Here is a 22,756-nt window from a genome sequence, read left to right as displayed (position 1 = left end):
ATCTCTGAATTCAGTGATATTGTCTCCATAGTTATTGGACATTAATATAACAATATATCGTGAAAGACAAGCATAGTTTATGAAATTTAGGCATTGAGATGATAAAAGAAGTATCTGCAGTAGAATGCAACACGGAGGGTGATATATAACCTAGCTACCATAAAAATTCTTTTTTGTACTGCATGATCATTATGATGCCAACAGTGAAATGCTAAAACTTCATGTAAAATATTCAGTGAGTGCATTAACTAAGACTTATTGCACAAAAATGTAACACTGATATTGTTACACATTTCAATGTGATATTATTTTTATGGAGAAACATGAAATGCATAACAATAAACGTACGAAAATACAGTAATCCCTGTAATGACCGGACCCCCAAGTCCCAGAAACCCCAACTTCCGGACATTTTGGGCCTGGGCCTTTGCCCCCCCCCCCAATATATATATATATATATATATATATGTCTGGCATTTTTTTGAACCGTACTTTGAACTTTGCACGCAGTGCCGAACAGCTGTGTTTTCGTGCATAGTAGAGGGGCTCCCTGCTTCCTCCCTTCCCCAGTTCCCGGCTAACTACCATCGTGACTAGACACTCGTCGCAATGGCTGCCGCATGTGCTCATTTTTGTGAGTAAACAGCGAATAAACTGCAATACCTCGCCACTACACCACATGGGAAATTACAGTGTTGTGCAGTGTAAAGAAATTAGAATTCAGAGTGCAATGGATTAAGCGTAGAGTGCAAACTGGCGTGTTGCAACTGGTGTGGCACAAGTAAGAATAGAATGTGCAGTGTTAGACAGTTGGATTAAGTGCAGCACAACACTGGATTACTGTACGTGCTTCAAGAGCATTTTCACCACTGCCAGAGCCTTAGAGGAGGCAGGGTTAATCTTTGCAACGGCCACGGACGTGTTGTAAGTACCCTGTACACTGCTAATTATTTTCCATACTCATTTCTAATTCCTCATTCTCTGGTCCCTTTTCATTTATTTCATGGTTTCTGTCCCTTATTTGTGTGCATAGGGTCTTAAATAGGTGCTATGCATGTCTAGTAGGGAGTTATGTAGGTGGTTTTCTGAGTTTGGCTGGGTTTGGGTCCATAAGTACCTGTCCAAGAGGCATTTTCCCAATTCCCGGACAAATCCAATTTCAGACATGCCTTTGGCTCTATTATATCGGTTACTGGAAGGATTACTGTATCAATAAACAAACGATAATGCATTCATACTCTGGCACGTAATGAAGTATTTCTACAGAAGTGATCTGGTGCTCTTAGCCTAAGAGAAGTATAACTTTCATTTTTATTTTAGCAGTAATCTGCTGTTTTAGTTATAACAGTATCATTCCCACGGTAATATATTTTATCCAGTTATCCATCCATCCATCAACCAATCCTATGTTCCCCCACAAGAACCATAGAAGCCCAGGGCTAGGCAAGTTGGTCCAGACATTTAAGATGAGAGTGACCAGCCTCACTCATCCCTAAGTGGCATTATGTAAGCAATAAGACCCAACTACCCCTTGGATTTAAACCTTCAACAGCTCAACCCAATTGGAATGCCCTAATTACCCACTAAACCACCAGGCGCCAAAATCTGGTTATATGGTTACCACCCAGCATAGCAAATGGTTTCCTGGTGTTTTGGCTTGTCACTTAGTGTAGACTCACCCACAGGAAGAAGGAAGAGGAAAGAATGAAGGAAAGAATGACAGAAGTGGGAGTGTAGTCACCCGTAGGCAGAAGAACAAGGAAAGAATGAAGGAAAGAAAGACAGAAGAGGATGGAAGGAAAGAAGGATGGAGGAGAGGAAAGGGCTGACACCCGAGAGCAGCACTACATCAAGTGAGTGGATGGTGAGCGCCCCCACCTATACATAAAATCAGATGTAGATTATGCATCAAAGTGAATTTTTCTTCTGACAAGGTCATCAAGATCACAAATATTTTACAAACCTCATCAAAACAATGAAACCATAACAATGTCAAAGAGGTGCCCCTATTTCACCATGGTGTTGTAGCCTACCTCGAAATTACAGATCATGAAGACGTGCCACCTTTTAAATAGCGCAGCCTCATGTGAATTTTTTTTTTTTTTTTTTTTCTTTTTTTTTACAGCCGCAAGAGAAAATAATATGCAGGTCAGTTTTCGTTTTCGTTTTTAAAGGCTCCAACATGCTTGCATGTGTCGGCCTTGGTCACCTAATGGCGGCTCTCCATGCTGCACGATCCATTGCAGCCTCCCTGTTCAGTCCCTTAACCCTAAGGTCACACTTAATGACCTCGTCCCATGTCTTTCTCAGTCTACCCCTCATAACCCCACCCCCAATATTAACACTTCTCACCTTCCTCACCCAACTATCATCCCCCATCCTCTCCACATGTCCAAACCACCTCAATCTACCTCTCCTCATCACAACACCAATACACTCCAGTCCCATCCTACCTCTCAACTCTTCCATTGTAAACCCAGCCCCTCCAGGCCTTGGACGCAGGGACGCACTGCACATCCACCTAATCATTGTCATTTCTGTACGTCTGAGCCGGCGAATGTCTTCCTCCTTCACTGCCCAGGTCTCACTGCCATACAGCATTACACTCCTAACACACGCTGCATACAAAGACCCCTTAGCACGTAGGGAGAGCCCCCTCAATGTCAGGAGAGGCAAGAGCTCCCTGAACTTCTTCCAACCACTTCTCACCCTAGCCACAGAGCTAGCTCCAGCCCCACCTCCAGCACACAACATGTCTCCTAAATAACAAAACTCTTCCACACACTCAAGAGATTCACCAGCAAGTTCAATTCTTTCACGTCTGACGATCTCCACCTGCTCACCCCGGCACGCCGTACACATAAAATCAGCATTATCTCGCAGTCTACCTCTGATACCACTACATCTCTTATGCACCCATTTATCACACACACCGCACAAGATGGAATTACTTCCCACGCCCTTGTGGCAAACTGCACATGGCCACTCTCCCTCGTCTTTGACAGTACCGCCACCAACCCTAGATATCATCACTTTTGTTTTATCTGCATTTACCCTTAAACCCTTTTGCCCCATACCATCTCTCCACTTCCTAAACCTTTCCTCCGCCTCCCTTTCATTCTCTGCAATCAACACCAAATCATCAGCATACAACAACTCCCACGGGAGTCCGTTTCTAAAGTCACGTGAAAGGGCTTCAAGTACCATGATAAACAACATGGGACTCAAGACTGACCCCTGATGCACACCAACATTCACGGAAAACTCATCACTCAAATCTCCATTCACTCTCACCTGGGTGTGAGCACCCACATACATGGCCATAACCACCCTAACCAGCCACTCCTCCAAGCCAAGCTTTCTCATTGCCCACTTCACCACCTCTCTAGGGACTCTGTCAAAGGCCTTTTCCAAATCAACAAAAACAAAATAAAGATCCCTTCTCCTACCAATATATTTTTCCTGAAGCTGTCGAACAATGAATATGGCATCAGTGGTCCCCCTACCTGGCATAAACCCAAACTGCATCTCATCAATATTCACTCTTTCTCTAATCATACCTTCTAAAACTCTCTCCATTACCTTCATTATCTGATCTAAAAGCTTTATACCTCTATAATTCCCTCTTTCCAGGGCATCACCCTTACCTTTATACACATTTACAATTACACTCTTCAGCCAATCATCTGGGACAACACACTCATAAATAATCGTATTTATCAGGTCAGTGACTAAACTCACCCCGATATCGCCTGAGGCCTTCAACATTTTGGCAGTCAACCCAGACACACCTGCTGCCTTCCCCACCCTCATCCTGCCTATTGCCTCACTCACAGTAGCAGTATCAATCAAAGGCCAAGGGCCAGACACTGGATCTGCTGGCTCCAAACCTTCCCTGTCCCAGTCAAACTCCTCATTCAACAACCGGTTATAATGCTCTCTCCATGCATCTTTAATATCCTCACTGTTCACCACTACCCTTCCTTCATCATTCTTCACACACTGCTCACCTATGATATCCCGATTATCCCTCTTCACCTGACCTGCCACCCTAAATATATTTTTCCTTTCCCCATGATTTAGGTTATCAAGTAATTGTCTCTGTGACTCAGACTTTGCCCTGTATACCTCTCTCCTAGCCCTACGCTTGGCAGCCAAATATTCCTCTTTGCTACCACCCTTCTTCCATTCCCGGAAAAGCCTTCTTTTCTCCTTAATTGCAGCTTCTACACCCTCATCCCACCATGAAGTTACTTTATGTCTTGGTGGTCCTCTTGTCCAGCCGCATGTTACATCAGTAACTCTCAAGAAATTGTTCTTGAGGGCTCTGTACTGTTCATTAACGCCTCTGTCTACAGCTCCCTGTTCAGCCACCACTCTCCTCAACTCGCTATAGAAGGCATCCCTTACTACTTGGTTTTTCAGCTTCCATATTTTCCTCCTAGGTACATAAGTCCTCTTTTTCATCATTTGTTCTTTAAGCACCATATCACAAATCAGTAGTTTGTGCTGCTGCACACACTCCTCACTTCCTATAACTTTAACATCCCTCACTAACCTCCTATCGGCCCTCCTAACCAGAAAATAATCTATCTGACTGCTATTTCCCCCAGACTCATACGTAATTAACCTACTGTCTCTTTTCCTAAAATATGTGTTGCACACAATCATGTCCGTTGCCTCCCCAAACTCGAGTATCCTTTCCCCTTCTGCATTCCTTAGACCATATGCACAGCCCCCATGCACTCCTTCAGGACATGTACCGACATTAGCAACTCCCAGTCAGTAATGAGACATTAAATTTTTATAAGTACTGTAATGTCAGAAGTTAGGCTACGGAGTAATCACTTCAATGGAATGCTTTGAACTGTGTGGGGAATGGTTGGAAATCACTGGTAGATACGACATCGTAACTGTTTCCGTGCATCCACTCATGTTTAGTATGATATATGCTACATTATGAAGGTGTCCAACATCAGATTATCTACTGAGGTCAAAGGACTGACCACTTGCAACACAGATATATCCCAGTTTAACGAAGCAATTGGTTAAGTAAAAACCCATCGTCACGCGGGGTATCGTTTCTCTGTGTAGATTTAACATGTAAAGTATACGGATGTGTTCTTCAGCCTTGGGTTTCCTCCCCAACCAAGTCCTAAACCCACCCAAATGAGTCCAAAAACAAGTTTAAAGCCAATCTAAATGGACTAACAGCTGTAAAAGAAGCTAACCTAAGCCTAACACCTGTAAATAACTCACTAAAACCAACAATTAAAATCTGAAATTGTCATATATATGTTGGGAAAAAATCAAGCTTAGTACACTGCACCCCAAAATGACAATGTTCACCCCACCTATGACTAAAACACATTAATCTAAGTCTAGAAACAGTTTATAAATCAACCTAAACACACAATTTCAGTCTAATATATCATCAAAATTGGTTTTAAAAAATCAAAACCCATCGTCACCTCAGGGCTTGGCCATCATCAGGCGGGGTATGGTGCTATTTCTATCCCCATCGTTAAGCCAAGGTATCACATCGACAGGTATTGTCTATCGAGGTATACCTGCATGTTGCAATTATTTTATATACAAATATTGTGAAGATCATTTTTACACACAGCATAGCTCCATTAGTTCACTAGGAAGTGAAACTAAATTTGAATTGGGATTCATTCATGCATAGTATCTCAAAGCCCAACTTGAATCACCTAAAGTTGTGAAGGCTACACTGTTACCACACGAAACATGGAGGGGTTGGCTAGCGAGGTATCACTTCTTTTATGAGTGACTGTACATCAATGTGTAATGTATTTGTATTCATTATTGTCACTGGTACTAAGTATGGTGGTGGATCTGGTTGGAGCAATGGTCAGCCTATTGTCTGTGACCAATGCCTGAAGTGTATTAAGGTAGTCTTGTTGCAGTAAGCATGCTCTGTCTGTGATGTGGTGTGTTGTATTTACTGCAATATAACCTGCACATGAAGCAGTGTTTGTGGGTGCTTGTGGTGTGGGAATGTTAAGCATAAACAGTATAGGTTAAAAGTGTACTATAGGTCAATGAACAGAGCCCTGAAGAACCCCATCAGGGAAGTTTAAGTTGATGATTACTTGCCCTGGAATGTCTGCCTGACAAACAGTTGGCAAGCTGGCATTTGCTGCTGTGTTGCAGAGTATGGTGATCAGTTTGCAAAAGGGGATGGCATCAAAGGCTTTACTCATGTCTATTGTTATAAGAAGTATGTCACATGTTCCTGTTTGCCTGATAAATAGTTGGCAAGCCAGCAAATGGCACTGTTTTCCAGGTTTGTGTCATAGATTTTGGAGCTTTGTTTGCATCATGGGATGGCATCAAAGGCTTCACAAATCTCTACTATTGTAAGGATTGTGCACTGTGCAGGTGTCACAGAGTTTGCCTTTGGATGCATTTGTGAGAAGTTAGCCAGTACAGTATTTGTGGAGTGCAGAATTCTAAAGCCATGCTATGAAGAAGCAAGGGGAATGCGAGATGTGGCTTGTTAAGAATCAGGCACTTACTACTCTGGATGTTGTACTAAGCAGTGTTATGGGTCTGTATGAACAAGGGTGTGTTGGGTTCTTGTTTGGTTTATGTATAGTGATGGCTGTTCCATGTTTCCAAATCCTGGGAATGCTACTAATGTTTGCGAGGGCCTGGATGCCATGCAGGTGTAAATTAATCCCAATAGGCCCTGTGCTTGCACAGTTCTTTTTCTTTATGATGATATCTGTTTGTTCTGGAGCCAAGGAATTTGCAGTGCTCAAGTGAAAGGACTGTACAGAGATCCATCCATCCATCATCCAATCCTACATTGCCCCATGAGGAGTGTAGGAGTGTTAAGAGAGGGTTGTTATAAAAACTCAAGTGAGTCTGGGTAAGATGATTTACACTGGCATAGTGGTTCACTAGGATGTTTGCTTGTTCTCTGTGTATGGGGAACTGTTGATTGTTGGGCATGATGGTAACATGGGTCTTGACAATACATGGTTGTGACCTGGTGATAGTGTTCTGATTTCATAAAGCCAAAGGGGATCTGTGGTGTGGCCGAGTGTTGTTACAAAGGCCTTCCAGTTCTCTCTTTTTTTCTGTTCTTTTTTTTTTTCTGATTTTGTTGCCAATTTTGTTGTTTAGTTGTTGAAATTTTGCAATGGTGTACATGTATGATAATAACCATGTATTATACATACTATTAGCTATGTCTTTATTGGTGAAGGGGTAGCCCCCCTGGGGGTAAGAGGGTTTCAAGAATACTCCCCCAGTATCCCTGCTTGTCATACGAGGCGACTAAAAGGGCTGGTGGTGGGTTAGTGCCTCACCCCATAAAAAGAACTAACTAAAAAAACGAATAAAGCGCCTCGGACCCAGACGGACCATACGTCGACAACTAAGGAACGGACAAAGGACATTCTTAGGGTGGGAACATGGAATGTGAGAGGAGTGAATGATGAAGTGAAAGAGAGAGATATTGTTCAGGTGCTTGAGGATACAAAAGTGGATATATGTGGATTGACTGAAACTAAATGGTAAGGTGAAAGGGTGAGAGAATGGGAATATGGTTTAGGTATATGTGCGGGAGTTAATGAGAATGAGACGGCAAGAGAGAGAGTATGTCTGATGATAAGCAAGAAGTGGAAGGGGAATATAAGAGAGTATGGAACAGTGGGTGCAAGGATTGTATGGGTGAGGATGAAAGTAGGTATACAAGCGTGGGTGATTGTATGTGTGTATGAACCGACAGAGGATCGAGTGGCAAGAGTGAAAGATGAGTTTTGGGCGAGAGTAGAAGCATGTATGGACAAGTTTGAGAGGAGCGAGAGAGTGCTGTTGAATGGAGACATGAATGGCAAAGTTGGGAATGTACGAGTGGATGGAGTGGTTGGTCAGTGGGGTGTGCCAGCTGAAGTAGATGGGAATGGTAGTGCTTTGGTGGACATCTGTGCTTATAAGGAGTTGGCAATAGCCAACACCTACTTTCGTCATAAGATGACCCACAGGTATACATGAAGAGTCATGAGGAGGATGGATGGTGAACTTGTTGACGAAAGGCAATGATAGACTATGTGTGTGTGGATGAACGAATGAGAAGACAAGTGTTGGATGCAAGAGTGTTGAGAGGGTGGGAGAATGGAGTCTCGGACCATCACTTAGTGATGGCCAGGGTAAAGCTGCAAAGAAAGTGGTTGAGGAGACGAAGTGGAAGACAGGAGGAAACAGCTCCTGTGAGAAGAGTGGAGAAATTGCAAGATAGTGAGAAAACAACAGAGCATAATGGAAGAAAGATTGGGAAGGTATGAGCTAGAGCTGATGGAAGGGGTGGAAGACATATGTAAGATATTCACGGAAAAGATAGTCGCAGTGTGTGAGGCAGTTTGTGGAGTGAGGAGGAGATGCAAGGGTGTGCAAGGGACAGCATGGTGGAATGATGAGGTGAAACGAGCTGTGGAACAAAAGAAGAAGGCATATAGTGAATGGTTAACGAGTAGAGGTAGGGGAGATGAGAGAGAGAAGAGAGAGGTATATGTGAGCAGGAGAAGAGAGATTAAGAGACTGGTGAAGGAGAGTAAGAAGAAAGTGGATGAAGAGTTTGGGAGGAATCTGAGTGTGAAATGGAGGGAGAGTAAGAAATTGTTTTGGAAGGAGGTAAAGAAAGTAAGGCAATGTGAAAGGAGAAATAGTAGGGGAGTGAAAGATAGGAATAATAGATTGTTGGTGGAGAAAAGAGAAAAATTGAGGAGATGGAAGGAGCACTTTGAGGATTTGTTGAATGTAGAGAGTGAGAGCAGTGCGAGTATAAGTGGTTGGGGAATGGCTGGGAGAAGAAGAGAGGAGTGGAGGGAGGAAGAGATCAGTAGGGCGGAAGTAGTGGAAGCGATGAAGGAGATTTAGTTGGGAAAGGCCCCAGGAATTGATGGAGTTTGTGGTGAAATGCTTAGGTATGGGGGTGAGATTGTTGTGGAGTGGATATGGAAGTTGTGTAAATTGGCTTGGGAAGAGGGAAGGGTTCCAGAGGACTGGCAATCAGGGATAATTGTTCCTTTATACCAGTGGTTCTTAAACTATGGGTCGCGACCCAAATTTGGGTCGCCAAGCCATTTGCAGTAGGTCCCCAAGAGACAAATATATTACTGTTATTATTAATGTTGTATACTGTTACTTTTTAACATATTACTGTACTTGTCGATACTTCACACTTTACATTCTCTCTCTCTCTCTCTCTCCTGCAGTAGGCAGCTGCATTTGGTTTAAAAAAAGATTATTACCATGCACACAACTGGGAGTAGCATACCGGTACTGTACATTTTATATTTTAAAACTTAACCGTTTTCATTTCGGAGTAATGATGCCCAGCTCATGGATTACGTACGGTACCGAGGTCCAGAAGATTTGGAAGAGGAATTTCTGTTCTGTCGGCCATTACACACAACCACAACCAGAGAAGGTATTTTCAGTACAGTGGACTCATTCTTCAAGAAAGAAGGGCTTCAATGGAATCAGTGTTTTATGTCTGTTGTGATTGTGCACCAGCAATGCTGAGAGTACGTCAAGACTTCACTGCTAGAGTTAAAGAAGAAAATCCATGCGTGCTGATTGTTCACTGTCTCCTTCACCATGAGAACCTTGCTTCTCAGGAGTTGTCACCTGAGTTACAGAAAGTGAGGCAGGAAGTCATCCAGGTAGTCAGTTTCATTAATCTAGGGCTGTGACCTCCAGGATCATCAGTCGGATGTGTTCTGTTTTTGGTCCAGAATATGTACACGTGTTGTACCACTCTGAGGTTAGTTTTTGGTTCAGAATATGTACACGTGTTGTACCACTCTGAGGTTAAGTGGCTGTCGTGAGGAAGGGTGCTCCAACGGTTGCCTGAAATGCGGAACGAGACTGAGATATTTCTAGCAAAAAAGAATCATTCACTGGCCCCAAAGATTCTCTGATTCAAAGTAGGTGATGCAAGTGGCTTATCTTGCAGATATCTTTGCTGAGATTAACGCCTTGAACATTTCAATGCAAGGTCACGATCAGACATTAGTTGGGCTGTCAGAGAAGGTAACTGCATTCAAGGGGAAACTGAAGCTGTGGAAGAGTAAAACTGAGACTGGGAAGACTGTGTCATTCCATTTTTGAGTGAATTTCTGGAAGACGAAAATTTTTGTCTCACCCAGGTCCAAAGCATCATTGTGGAACATATCTCCAGACTAATCAAAGAGTTTTTCACCACATTTCTGAGAATGTGATGAAATATGCCTGGGTAAGAAATCCCTTCAGCACTGAAGCTGTAGACTTACCTGACGAGATTTCGAACATCAGCTACTTCCAGGAGCAGCTCATCGAGGTTCAGAATGATGAAACACTTCGTTATGATTTCAGGAAACAAAACGAATCACTGAGCTCATTCTGGATCAGAGTTTACAAAGGAAAGAAAATTCTTGGATGTGAAGCCCTGAAAGCACTCCTTCCCTTTGTTACAACTCATCTGTGTGAGGCAGGATTTTCTGCACTCACAAAGTACAGAAACCGTCTACAACCTGAGCATGACCTAAGATGCAGTCTGTCATCTAAATCACCCTGGTTTGAGAAGCTGATCGAAACTTTTCAGTGCCAGGGATCTCACTGATTATAGTACTTTATGTCTCAGACAACATCCAAAACAGTGACTTTCCTTAATGGTCAGAGTATATAGGTGTGTCATGAACATGAATGAATTATTTTGATTTTCTGATCTTCGATTTATTTTTTTCCTCCCAAAATGTGTTGATATTTTAGTTCTTAGGAAGTACATATATTAAAAATGAAATTTATTTATTATGACATCAATAAAATATTGAAATTTTACTTTGGTTTTAGTCACATGATATGGCATATGTTTGTTTCAGTTCTAGTGCAGAGTAAGTTTATGAGGGTTTGGGTTGCCATATAGACCATCTTATGGATTTTCGGTCGCCAAGAAAAAAGGTTAAGAACCACTGCTTTATACAAAGGAAAAGGGGAGAGAGAAGTATGTGGTAACCATAGGGGTATTTGCCTTCTTAGTGTGACTGGTAAAATATATGGTAGAATACTCATTGATAGGGTCAGGCATATGACAGAGGAGCTAGTTGGAGAAGAAAAAGGGGGATTTAGGAAGGGAAAAGGATGTGTAGATCAGATATTTGTTCTAAGATGTTTAGTGGAGAAGTATCTAGAGAAGGGAAGGAAAGTGTATGCTGCCTTCAAGGACTCGGAGAAAGCTTATGACAGAATACAGTACTCGTCAGAAGTATTCAGCGTTGTCCGCCAGGCGCGCAATACTTATGGCCCAAAAAGAATCACCCATTCTGGGGGGTAAGAATTGAGCCACAAGTTTGAGCTCCGAGCATGACGTCACGGTAGCCTGGGGCCTTCCGACGCGCTGGTTGGTTCCCGCCTCAGTCGCCCACGGGCTGCCTGAGAGAGAGGAACTCCGCCGAGTGTCCCTCTCAAATTGCGCCATTTTTTACCGAGTGTCCCACAGTGTTCTGGCCTTCACAACTTTGTTATGGCACCTACCCGTGAACTATCGAGTGAAATCATATCCCAGATAATTGCTCTAAAGGAGGCAGGCCACCAGACAAAGGAAATTAGTGAATTGGTTGGTGTGGCACGATCGACAGTGCGTCGTTGGTGTGCGCGGTTTCGGGAGGAAAACAGTGGTGCAGTTCCCACAAAGAAACCGCGGTCTGGTAGGCCTAGGAAAACTTCCCCAAGGTCTGTTAATGTTTTAAAACGTGCAGTGGAGTTTAATCCTCGTGTGAGTGCAAGGAAAATTAAGGAGAGCAACCCGGAAGTGTTTGGTGAGGTATCAGTGAGAACAGTGTCTCGTAGGGTGCATGAGCTTGGTTACACAAGTCACAGGCCTGTGAAAAAGCCTCTTCTCACCAAGAGCCAGAGAATTCGTAGGCTTGCCTTTGCTAATAAATATCTAATCTGGGGTGAGGAGCAATGGTTGTCAGTGTTGTGGTCTGATGAGGCAACGTTTAGTGTTATCTGTAACAGAGGAGCACGTGTGTATCGACGCAAAGGTAGTGACCCACTTGACCCACGGTATGTAGAAAGCACAGTTAAACATCCTGATTCACTCATGGTATGGGGTTGTTTCTCAGGGAAGGGTTTGGGGAAGCTTGTTGTACTTCCCAAGAACATCAGAGTGAATCAGGATGTTTACCTGGAGCTAACATGTGCACGAGTGTTTCAGCAGGACGGTGCACCTGCTCACAAGGCCAAATCGGTCACCAATTGGCTTCGTGACTGCGAGGTATCATTCATGACAGACTGGCCAGGAAATAGCCCAGACCTCAACCCCATTGAAAACCTCTGGTACCTCGTAAAGAAGAGTCTCCAAGGGAAAGACGTGAGCTCTCTGCCTAAGTTGGAAGCCGCCATTCGTGACTCCTGGGACAAAATACCCCTCCAGCACCTCAGGAGCCTCGCCCTTTCACTTCCAAGACGTCTCAGGTCCGTGAAGAAACGTAAAGGCTACCCTACGAAGCACTAAAGGTAAATAAAATGCATTATTTATATGTTTTTTCAATGTTGAAAGGTTTGTTTCTCAGGAGGGACGCAGGGCGCTCTATACTTCTGACGAGCACTGTAGATAGGCAAGGTATGTGGAAGGCATTAAGAATATATGGAGTGGAGGGGAAATTGTTGAGTGCTGTGAAGAGTATGTACGAAGGAACTAGGACTACGGTGAGAGTGGATGGTGAGCTGAGTGAGTTCTATGATCTCAAAGTGGGACTGAAACAGGGTTGTGTGATGTCTCCATAGCTGTTTAATATATACATGGATGGGGTTGTAAAGGAGGTGCAAGGTAGGGCAGTGGATGTGGGGGTGGCTCTAATGAATGAGGGTGAGATTTGGAAGATTCCGGTGTTGCTGTTTGCTGATGATACAGTATTGTTGAGTGAAGATGAATGGGAGTTGCATGGTTTGGTGAATGAATTTGGGACAGTGTGTAGGAGGAGGAATCTGAAAGTTAATGTAAACAAATGTAAAGTTATGGTGTTTGAGAGGAATGAAGTCACAGAGTGTGCAGTGAGGTTGGATGGTGAGGATATGGAGAATGTGAGTGCATTCAAGTACTTGGGTAGTGTGATGAGTAAGGATGGAACTTTGGGGGATGAAGTGCGTGAAAGGGTACAGCAGGGAAGGAAGGTTGTTGGTACACTGAAAGCAGTAATGAGAAATAGGGAGGTGAGTTTGGAAGTTAAGAAGTCACTGCATGATAGCATTGTGATCCCTTCCCTGACGTATGGAAGCGAGGCGTGGACCTTGCAAGAGGGGAACAAGTCAAGAGTGAGAGCAGTGGAAATGAGTTACTTGAGAGGAGCATATGGAGTGATGTGGAGGGACAGGTTGATGAATGAAGAGGTGAAGGAACGTTGTGGGATGGATGTGGATGTGGTTGAGAAGATTAGGAGAAATACACTGAGGTGGTTTGGACAGGTGAAGAGAATGGAGAATGAAAGACTGACTAAGAGGGTGTATGTAGGTGAGGTGGAGGGAGGGAGAGGAAGGGGTAGACTGAGGATGAGGTGGAGGGATGGAGTAGAGAGGTATATGAGGGAGGGGGGGGTGAGTTGGGGGGAGGGTAGTCAAATGGTGGGTGACAGAGCGACTTGGAGGCGTTTTGTCTGCGTCCACCCTTTGCGGGATTAGGGCATCAGGCTATAGATAGATAGTCTTGTGTGTGTGGGTGGGGAAAGTTATGTTTGAGCAGAATGCACTGTTTTATAAGGTAGGTAATATCTGACACAAGTCTGAACTGCAGTGTCTTCAGCTGCCTGGAGGAATGTTGTGTCTGTCTGCATTAACTATAATGGTTTTAAATTTCATATGTTTGTCATGTAAGCAACTGGTCAACTATGGAACTATCCTCAACATTCTGTTCCACTGCCTATAACATCTAGTCTATAAATGCAGTGTCCGGGCATCTAATAATGAATGAACCTTGATTTTTTTTTTTTTTTTTTTAATAGGTTTCTTGGCTTTATGCCACTGTTTTTTCATTTTTACAGTACTTACCAACAAGGGCAAAATTCTGTTCTAATAGGTTCTTGTGTGAACTGAACCAAGCATTGGCCAACTTTTGGTTTTTGGATTTTCCCACAATGAAGTTAATAAAGTAGACTACCAGACCAGCAATCATCAGCATTTCGAGGTAAAAGCTGTCCCAGTTGCTGCGCAGGTGGAGTGGAACCTAAAATAAATGAATACATAAATAATAATAACAAATAAAAATCTATATGCTGCTGAACTTCCAAACCACAATTCAACCTGTCCAACACCCAGCAAACATTATTGGTACCTTTATTTTGAAACCCTTGAATTCAGATGTTCTGGGACAAATCATTCTTTACTAAATAAATTACTTCATGGTTTCTTAAAAGTAATATCAAAAGATCTGTTTTACAGGAAAGTAATTCTGAATGGCATTTACAGGTATTAAGATGACTGAAATTAACTGTTTTCAAATTAAAACTAAAATGGCACTGTAATCAGTGTGATATCCTCAGTCACCAATCTCTCCTTGTAATGAACAGCACATATAAATTAGCTGCTATATATAAGGCAGTGTTCCTTACTTGCAGAGGTCAGACTTTTGCATCTGAAGGCTACTTTCCAAACTGCAGTATCATGAAGCATCTGAGTAAAGTTCCCTCACCCTGAAGTCCCATCCCATCAATAAAATAGAAACAATCCTGTGTATCCTAGTCTTGACACAAAAATCTCCATTCACCAGCGTCATACATACCTCAATAACATTAGTACCTCACTTGTGTACATTAATATTATGTTTAAGTAACATATTCCTAACTTCTCTGTGAACATATATACTACCCTACCCTGGCAGCCCAGGAGATGTCATATGACATACAGGCATTGAAAATTTATTCTGTACGCCTGGGTGCCATTAGCTTTGAAATTATTTGTAAAAGTGAAACTGTTCATTTGGTAGTGGTGGTAATTCTGGTTCCATGACCTGTGTGACATACCGTATAACACCAAAAACATGCAGAATATTTTTTTAGTACACGTACACCTTTCTCCTATTTACTTCCTATAAAATTCCACACATTTTCCAAATCCATTTGCTCTAATAACCTGATATTCATCTGCCACTTCTTTGTTTCTCTTCTCCATTTTCAGTTTTTCACGCTGCTTCTCTTTCTCTCTCTCTCTCTCTCTTGCTCCTCAGCTTAATTCTGTACACCACCATCATATGAACGGATTAAGTTCCTTATCATTCACAAACTGCCCTTGTACCAACAACATTCCCAAGTACCTCTCTCTCTACAAGTAATCCAACAAGCTCCCTTCAGCATCCTCTCTGGTCTCTCTGTACAATGTGTATTTGCCTTTGTGCCTACATAAAAGTGTTCTTTAACAACTTCCCTGAAAACCTCAACAATACTACACTTATATGGGGGGTCTCAGGGTATCATAAGCTAAGACTTACATTAGCGATGGTGATCTTTGGCTCATCTTGTGTCTTGGGTGCCCGCGACCCCTGCGGTCTCTCACTATCAAAACCAATGAATTCTTCTTCATCATGAAAATGGCTGAACTCATCATTCTCATCTTCATCCTGTATTAAATGAAGCACAAAACTTACTACAGTGATCCCTTGGTTGTTGCACACTTGGCTACAGCAGTTTTCATTATCAATTCTAGGTGAAAATATGCACTCCTGCCATTATCGTGCATTTTTTTGTCAAAAAAAAAAAAAAAAAAAAAAAAAAAAAAAAAAAAAACACACACCTATGGTAGTTTCTGCCAACAATGATGGTGCAAAATCTGTGGTTTCTGATAACGTTGAGGGATTCAAAGACGAGGCCTTAACTGAGGAGTTAATTCCAGACGGTGGAGACCACTCACCACCCCTGACCCTTAGAACCCCTAACCTGAAGCCCATCTCAGGTCTATATAAGGTACAGGTTTCTTCCTAATTATGACCTTTTATCATTTTCTATTAGTCTAACCATGCCTAAGTGTGTTCCTGATACTGTACTTATCAGAAGAACAGATATATAGTTGACCCTTGATTCTACGGACCCCGAATCAACAGATTTCGGAAGCAACGGACAATATCTGCAAGCAGAGAATCGCTCCAAACACCAGTCATCTGTCCATTATTTGAAAGTTTGCCAGTTCTAACTACATACAGTATTTCTCTTTACAGATACAAAAATAAATGATATTGTAGTTGCACACAAAAAATTACCGTAACACAGTACTCTACCAGACCCACATGACCCATGTCCCATACCACCTGCCACTGCCTGCCTCAGTGAGACAGTGTTTTGTGTATTGTTACTGTGACGAGAAGCGATTATTTGCTTATTTCCTTGCTCCTCATTTCCTCTCAGAACTCTGAGCACGTGGTTCCAAACTAACTTTAGTTATGCCTAAGCACCCTGAAAGTGCTATCAACACAAGAAAAGCATTTATTCCAAAGGAAAATGTAAAACTGCTGGACAAAGTGGTGCGTGGTGTGAGAGCTTGTATGCAAACAATCAGACATGAAATGATTATGGTGTGTTTACGACATGGACAGTTTCTTTCTTGGGGAAAAAAAAGAGTTAATGATGAAGGAGCAGTAAAATTCATGTTTTCACCTTGGGTGCAATGTGTGTGTGTGGGAAAAAAAAAAAAAAAAAAAAAAAAAAAAAAAAACTTTGTGCCCAACCTTTGTTACTAACTGGTGGTTTTTGGCAGAGAAAATTAAGTTCTTACGGTATGTGAAGACACTACGTGTTGACGTAAATAGGTAAGATCATTATGGGAGTTCAGTTCTTGTGAATTACTGTATACTGTACTGTCATACAAATTATACTGCTTGGCTGACTTATTTATTATTCACAATTACTGCATTTGTGTGTATCTGAGAAGTGAGAAGTATGCAATCACTCCATGCTGACGACTTCAGTATACAGTAATCCCTCCAATATCCAATGTAATAGAGCCATAGGCAGGTCTGGATAGTGGTCCTGTCCGGATATTGGGTCCCAGCTTCTGGACTTGTACTTATGGACCCTAACTCAGAAAAACACCTACACAACTCCCTCTGGACATGCATAGCACATATCTAAGACCCAAATCACACCAATAAGGGACATAAAAGACTGAAATAAATGCAAAAGAAGCATAAAATGAGGTTTTTGAGGTAGGTTCATACAATATTCAACATTCTGGGTACTTACAAGTCCCTGGCTCCTGGACTGGTAGTTATGGACCCTAACCTAGCCTAACTCAGAAAAACGTCTCCCTACTGCACACGCATAGCACCTAAAACACAGCATATTCACACCAATAAGAGACATAAAAGAGTGAAATGAGGTGTTTGAGGTATGTATAGTATGGAAAATACAGTAGAGTACAGTATGAAACATTCTGCCTACTTACAGCAAGTCCATGGCCATCTCGATGAATAACTGCCTCCTCTCAGACTCTGACAGTAAGAAGGATTTCCTGAAGCACTTGCACTACACTGTTCATGAAGTCTTGCACTGAACTTAGTCATTCACGCACAGAAGTCCATTCTCTTCACAGTGCGCACTCTTGTCTAACTTATGCTTCATTGTAACTTAATAAGTGTTGCACTCTGCACTTTAACTCTTTCCACTCTTATAACCATTTTCTAAAGCAAAAACACACTAGTCTATTTACGTTAAATTTAGTTCAAAAATTGTTTGTCTTTTCATTCACAACAGTAAATCCTTAACACAATGCACTGTTTTTTTCACTGCACAACACTGTAAATTCCCGTGTGGTCTAGTGGAGAAGTTCTTGGCGTCTATTCACTGTCAGAGTCCGAGAGTATCACTGGCAGGTGACCTAGGGGTGCGTCGCTGGGTCGTGGTGATGGCGTACCCACTGCAGACGACTCTGAAGACAGACGCAAACTCACGTCGAGCGGTGACTCCACCGTGGCTGATGTGCTGGGCTGTGGCTCAGAGCATGAGGGCCTGTCTTGGGGAGGCAACGGAGTGGAGCCAGGGCTGGGCACAGCGGGAGTCACAGGCCTGAAAAAACTGTCAATCGTTGATTGACGCAAGGAACGACGATTCTGACGATTGATGATGCGCTGCCTGAAAGCACGCACTTCCTCCATAAGTCCCAAGGGCCCCATCTCCCTGTCGCAGTCCAGGTGTTCCAGGTAGTCCAGAACGAACTCTAGGTGTTCCCGGAGTGCGCTCAGCTTGGGGATGGCTGGAGTTGTGTCATGCTGAGAGGAGTCCGCATCATCATCGCCGTCCTTGTCGGAATCTTCAAGCTGGGTACTGACCGCAACTGAAGATGCGATCTCGATATCAGACAAGGTCTGATACCCAGGATCGCCCTCGTCGTCATCCAACCAGTCACGCACATCGTCCACATCAACATCGTCGCCATGCGCACATAGACGTGCATGGAAGTCATCCACGTCAAAACCTAGGAAATCATACTCCACATCCGTTCCGAGAAGCAGACGAGATAAACCATTTTCTAGAGTCTTGACAGGGATTTCCTTCCATGCACTGGCCCAGTTGTAGAGTGCAGACTTGATGTTGTAGCAACGAAGGTTTTCCAAAGTCCGCTGGCCTCGCGTGTCTCATCACTCCCTGCGCTTGTCCTCGTCCTCGTGAACAACCATCACCTCCTTCAAGAACTTCCTTCGGTACAGCCTCCTCGTTGCCACGGTCACTCCTTGGTCCATTAGTTGGATGAGAGCAGTCGTATTAGGTGGCAGACACATGCGCCTAATCCAGCCATTCTCAGCCACCAAGTCCTTGTTGCACGGGTGGGCAGGTGCATTGTCGAGGAAAAGGAGGGCCTTTACCTGGTCGCGTGAGATTCCCAGTGTTTAAGTCTGGTAATGTATGACCTCCTTGACAAAATGGCAGTGGAACCAGTCTTTGAAGATCTGGGCTGTAAACCATGCCTTCAAAGAATGGTACCAGATGACAGGAAGGACATCCATCACCCCACAAAGACACCGAGGCTGCTTTGCGCGGCCAACAATAACGGGCTTAAGCCAGTGCATGCCATTAGCACTGGCACAACACAAAGCAGATATCCGTTCCTTGGAAAGCTTGCGGCCAGGTACATGCTTCTCCGTCTCCTCGGCTAAAGTGTTCGTTGGCAAAGAGCGATAGAATAATCCAGTTTCGTCAGCACTGTAGACTTGACTGAGAGTGAGGCCCTCCCTGTCGATCAAGCCCTTCAACTTGTGCCGAAACTAGTCAACTCCATCCTCGTTAGCGTCCAAAGCTTCGCCATGAGCTTTACAATTGGTAAGGCCATGCCGTAACTTAAACGCGAAAAGCCAACCCTCGAATGCCTTGAAGTCTAGGGCGTCGTGATGCCTGGTGAACTTCTCAGCAGCAGCCTTCAGCTCCGTACCACGTACCATCACACCAGCAGCACATTGCTGTCGATACCAAATCAATGTGGAGCGGTGGACTTCAGCAAACTTGGGAGTAAACATCACCTTCCTCTCCACATTGCGTTTGCTTCTCGACGAGAAGTCAGCCGTGTACTGCATGAGTTTGTCTCGGGATCTTTTAATATCAAAGTAGACTGCGCCAGGTTGAACTCTTGGAGGATGCGGGAAGAAGACCACCTTGCATCTACCTTCTCCAATATCTCCCACTTCTTCTCCAGAGTCAACACCACTCTCTTCCTCTTCTCAGGCTGTGGGGCCATCATCACACACATGAAGGAGAGGGACGAGAGCAGCAGGAGTACCTGCAGCAGGTAAGGCACCACCACAAAAGCGAGCACGTGGGCAGCCATGACGACGAGCGTGCACTTGCGAAAAGAGACAGGCAGAAAGTGGGGAGGATGCAGGGGCACTCTAGCGGACGTCGGAGGAATGATGCACCACAGCAAAGCTGTCCCGCACCCAACGCGCCAAGTTCAAATTATGGGCAGGAAGAAATAGATTATTTTTTCAATTTTTTTTCTGGTTTTCGGACCATTTTGGGAATATTGGATCCCGGGACGATTATGTCCGGTTAGTGGGGATGTTCGGATATTGGGCATTCAGATATTAGAGGGATTACTATATTTTTTCCCTTTATTGTTGATGACTAATGACTCAAAAAGTTTCACATTTTTTTTCTTTTTTAACCCCTAAATCGTGGGCTTGTTTTGCTTTGACTTGCAGCTCCTGCTGGCATATTCGCGCTCCGACAGACTCTCTAAAAATATTTGCCAAAAATCAGTTATTAGTCCTAGAATATTAAAATTAAATATGCATATGGCACATACCTTCAGCTTTCTCCTGGGGTGTTTGTTGAGCCTTTGTCGAGTATCATAGGAATTGTGGAGACCTCTGAAGTTGGGTAACAAAGTCTCCACTTTACACTTCCTGACAACTCGTAATATGATTACCATAGCCTGATATTATCACTAGAAACACTATTCTATGATTCTCAAATAGTTTGGAATCCATACTCCAAAAAAAAAACAGTGAAAGCAATGAAAATTACGAGAACGTATGACCATCCCACTTGCGATCGTTCGCCGCTGGTGTTCTGTCATTTATTATTCATAAAACCCCTCACAGTTTATATTTCTATTACTATATAACACTTATATATATCTACAGTCTTTATCCATAAGTTTCCTTCAGTAATAGTAGTTTATTATCACTGTAGGCACTCAATTTCTCTTTCAGTAAAATATGTAGCATTCACTTTCTCGTCCTGTATATTAGCGTTGAGCGTGAATGTCATTTTCACCTTCACTTTCATAACTCATAGTATTCGTACATGCTAGAGTGGAACTTTCACTGTCATTATTCCTAGCATATATACTTGTATTCTTATAATATTACTCATTTACATTTCTATTTACATTCTCTATTTTATTTACATTTTTTTACATTTCTATTTTATTTACACTGTGTTAGGGACAGTCACTTGAAGTAACTTATAAAACTTTTCCACTGTTCATTTATATTTACATTCATTGCTTTCACTTGCTGTTTACACATTATTTACATTTCCACTTGCACTGTCTTACTCACCAGAAAGATCGTAGTCACACTCTATCATTTGTCAGTCCTTTACCTCTTTCCACACGGGGCCCTTTGCATGGGGCTAAAAAGCGGCGGAATTTGAGAGGCGTGAATCCGACGTACTTTCACCTTGAAAGACGACAGTAAACTGATACTGGTGACCTGCCTACGGGAAGTGCAATACTGCCAATGTCAGCCTTGTGACAGCTGCTAATATATAGCTATGAAATGATTGGCAGGAAATCTAGAAAATACATAGTAAATTAGGTAGTTCCAGGTGAATGTTAATATCACTTAGGCTTCTCCCTTCCTTTCTTATATATATTTTTATTACGAGAATAGATTATAAGGCATATTTCAAGGGAAAATAAACAGCGAAAATTAGCAAACGAGTGCACGTGAGGTGCTGTCAGGTGATAATTAGCCAATTCCAGGTGTATGGCACTATCACTTACCTTATTTCTTTTTTGTATATATTATTTGGTATAAGAATAGGGCATACGGCTTATTTTAATGGATGAAATCAGTGGAAAATTCCAGGGAAGATTTACTTAGAGTAAATACTGTGTGGTGGCCTGCAATAATTAGGTAGTTCCAGGTGAATGTAAATATCACTTAGGCTCCTCCATTCCTTTCTTATATATATTTTTATTATGAGAATAGATTATACAGCATATTTCAAGGGGAAATAAACAGCGAAAATTAACGAACGAGTGCATGTGAGGTGTTGTCAGGTGATAATTAGCCAATTCCAGTGTATGGCACTATCAATTACCTTATTTCTTTTTTGTATATATTATTTGGTATAAGAATAGGGCATAGGACTTATTTCAATGGATGAAATCAGTGGAAAATTCCAGGGAATATTTACTTAGCGTAGCACGGCCCGGCAGGCGAGAGGAGAGGGTAATGGAGGGGAGGTAGGGAGGGGAGTCAAGAACGGGGAGAAATGGCTAAATTGTCAACAATGGAAGGGAGTACAGATGAGATTAGGGGTGCTGACTACTGTTGGACACTGGCAGTACTGATAGATGATACAAGCCACCACTTGAGAGCCCGGGCGAATTCAAAATAACACAGAATCATAAAAGTGACGCCCCGCGGTATGATCCCTTGCTCCCAAGCGTCACGAAAGTGACGCCCCGCGGTTAAGGGGTTAAATGAGTGCGCCGAAAGTGATTCTTGGCGAAATATGCATGATTCTGGGTGGCCATTATTCACATGTTGCTTAGGTCAGAAGTTTTTGCTTAAATGGTAATGAGGACTTTCAAGAGGTTTCGTGGCAACCCTAGGTGGTTAAAATTTTTATGGGGAGTATTAGGGGGCAAAACTAGTCAGTTAGGTTAGGTCAGCATGCACTGATTTGTCAAGTCGGCAAGATTGTAATGTAAACACACGTCTTGGATTTCTTGCAGCAGACATTTCTAATAGCCTATCTTTAACCCGTACAATCCCGCCGTCGGCATGGTGCCAACGGTACAAAAAGTCTCGAACAATCCCAGCGACGTGATGGTGCCAACAGCAAAATTCGAGCGCTGTAGCGCATCTCTAACTGCTTCAATCTAGCTAAAATTTTGCTAAGGAGTAGCTTAATGTATTGGCAACATTATGCGCAAGCACTTGTAGCATTGAGTTTGGTTCTGCATGGCTGGGTAACATCAGTGTGCCACTGTCCGTCACAGCATTAGAATGTCGCGGAAGTCACGCCATTTT

General features: G+C 42.9%; 1 protein-coding gene across 2 annotated transcripts in view; it reads right to left on the bottom strand.

Moving 5' to 3' along the window:
- LOC145392516 (PAT complex subunit CCDC47) overlaps positions 1 to 22,756 on the bottom strand; it is a 447,784-nt gene that overhangs the window by 365,931 nt on the left and 59,097 nt on the right. For both annotated transcript variants that reach the window (XM_080266910.1, XM_080266911.1), the window contains exons 3-4: positions 15,497 to 15,625; positions 14,062 to 14,236 (exon numbers count right to left, since the gene is read on the bottom strand). In XM_080266910.1, coding sequence (XP_080123036.1) covers positions 14,062 to 14,236; positions 15,497 to 15,625 — 304 coding nt within the window. The remainder of the gene's footprint in view (positions 1 to 14,061; positions 14,237 to 15,496; positions 15,626 to 22,756) is intronic.

This window comes from Coenobita brevimanus, chromosome 22 (assembly GCF_032717465.1).
Source record: "Coenobita brevimanus isolate Jiangsu-jjx chromosome 22, ASM3271746v2, whole genome shotgun sequence".
Taxonomy (NCBI): Eukaryota; Metazoa; Arthropoda; class Malacostraca; order Decapoda; family Coenobitidae; genus Coenobita; species Coenobita brevimanus.
The sequence above is the reverse complement of the archived record's forward strand: the minus strand, read 5'-3'. Positions and strand labels throughout refer to the sequence as shown.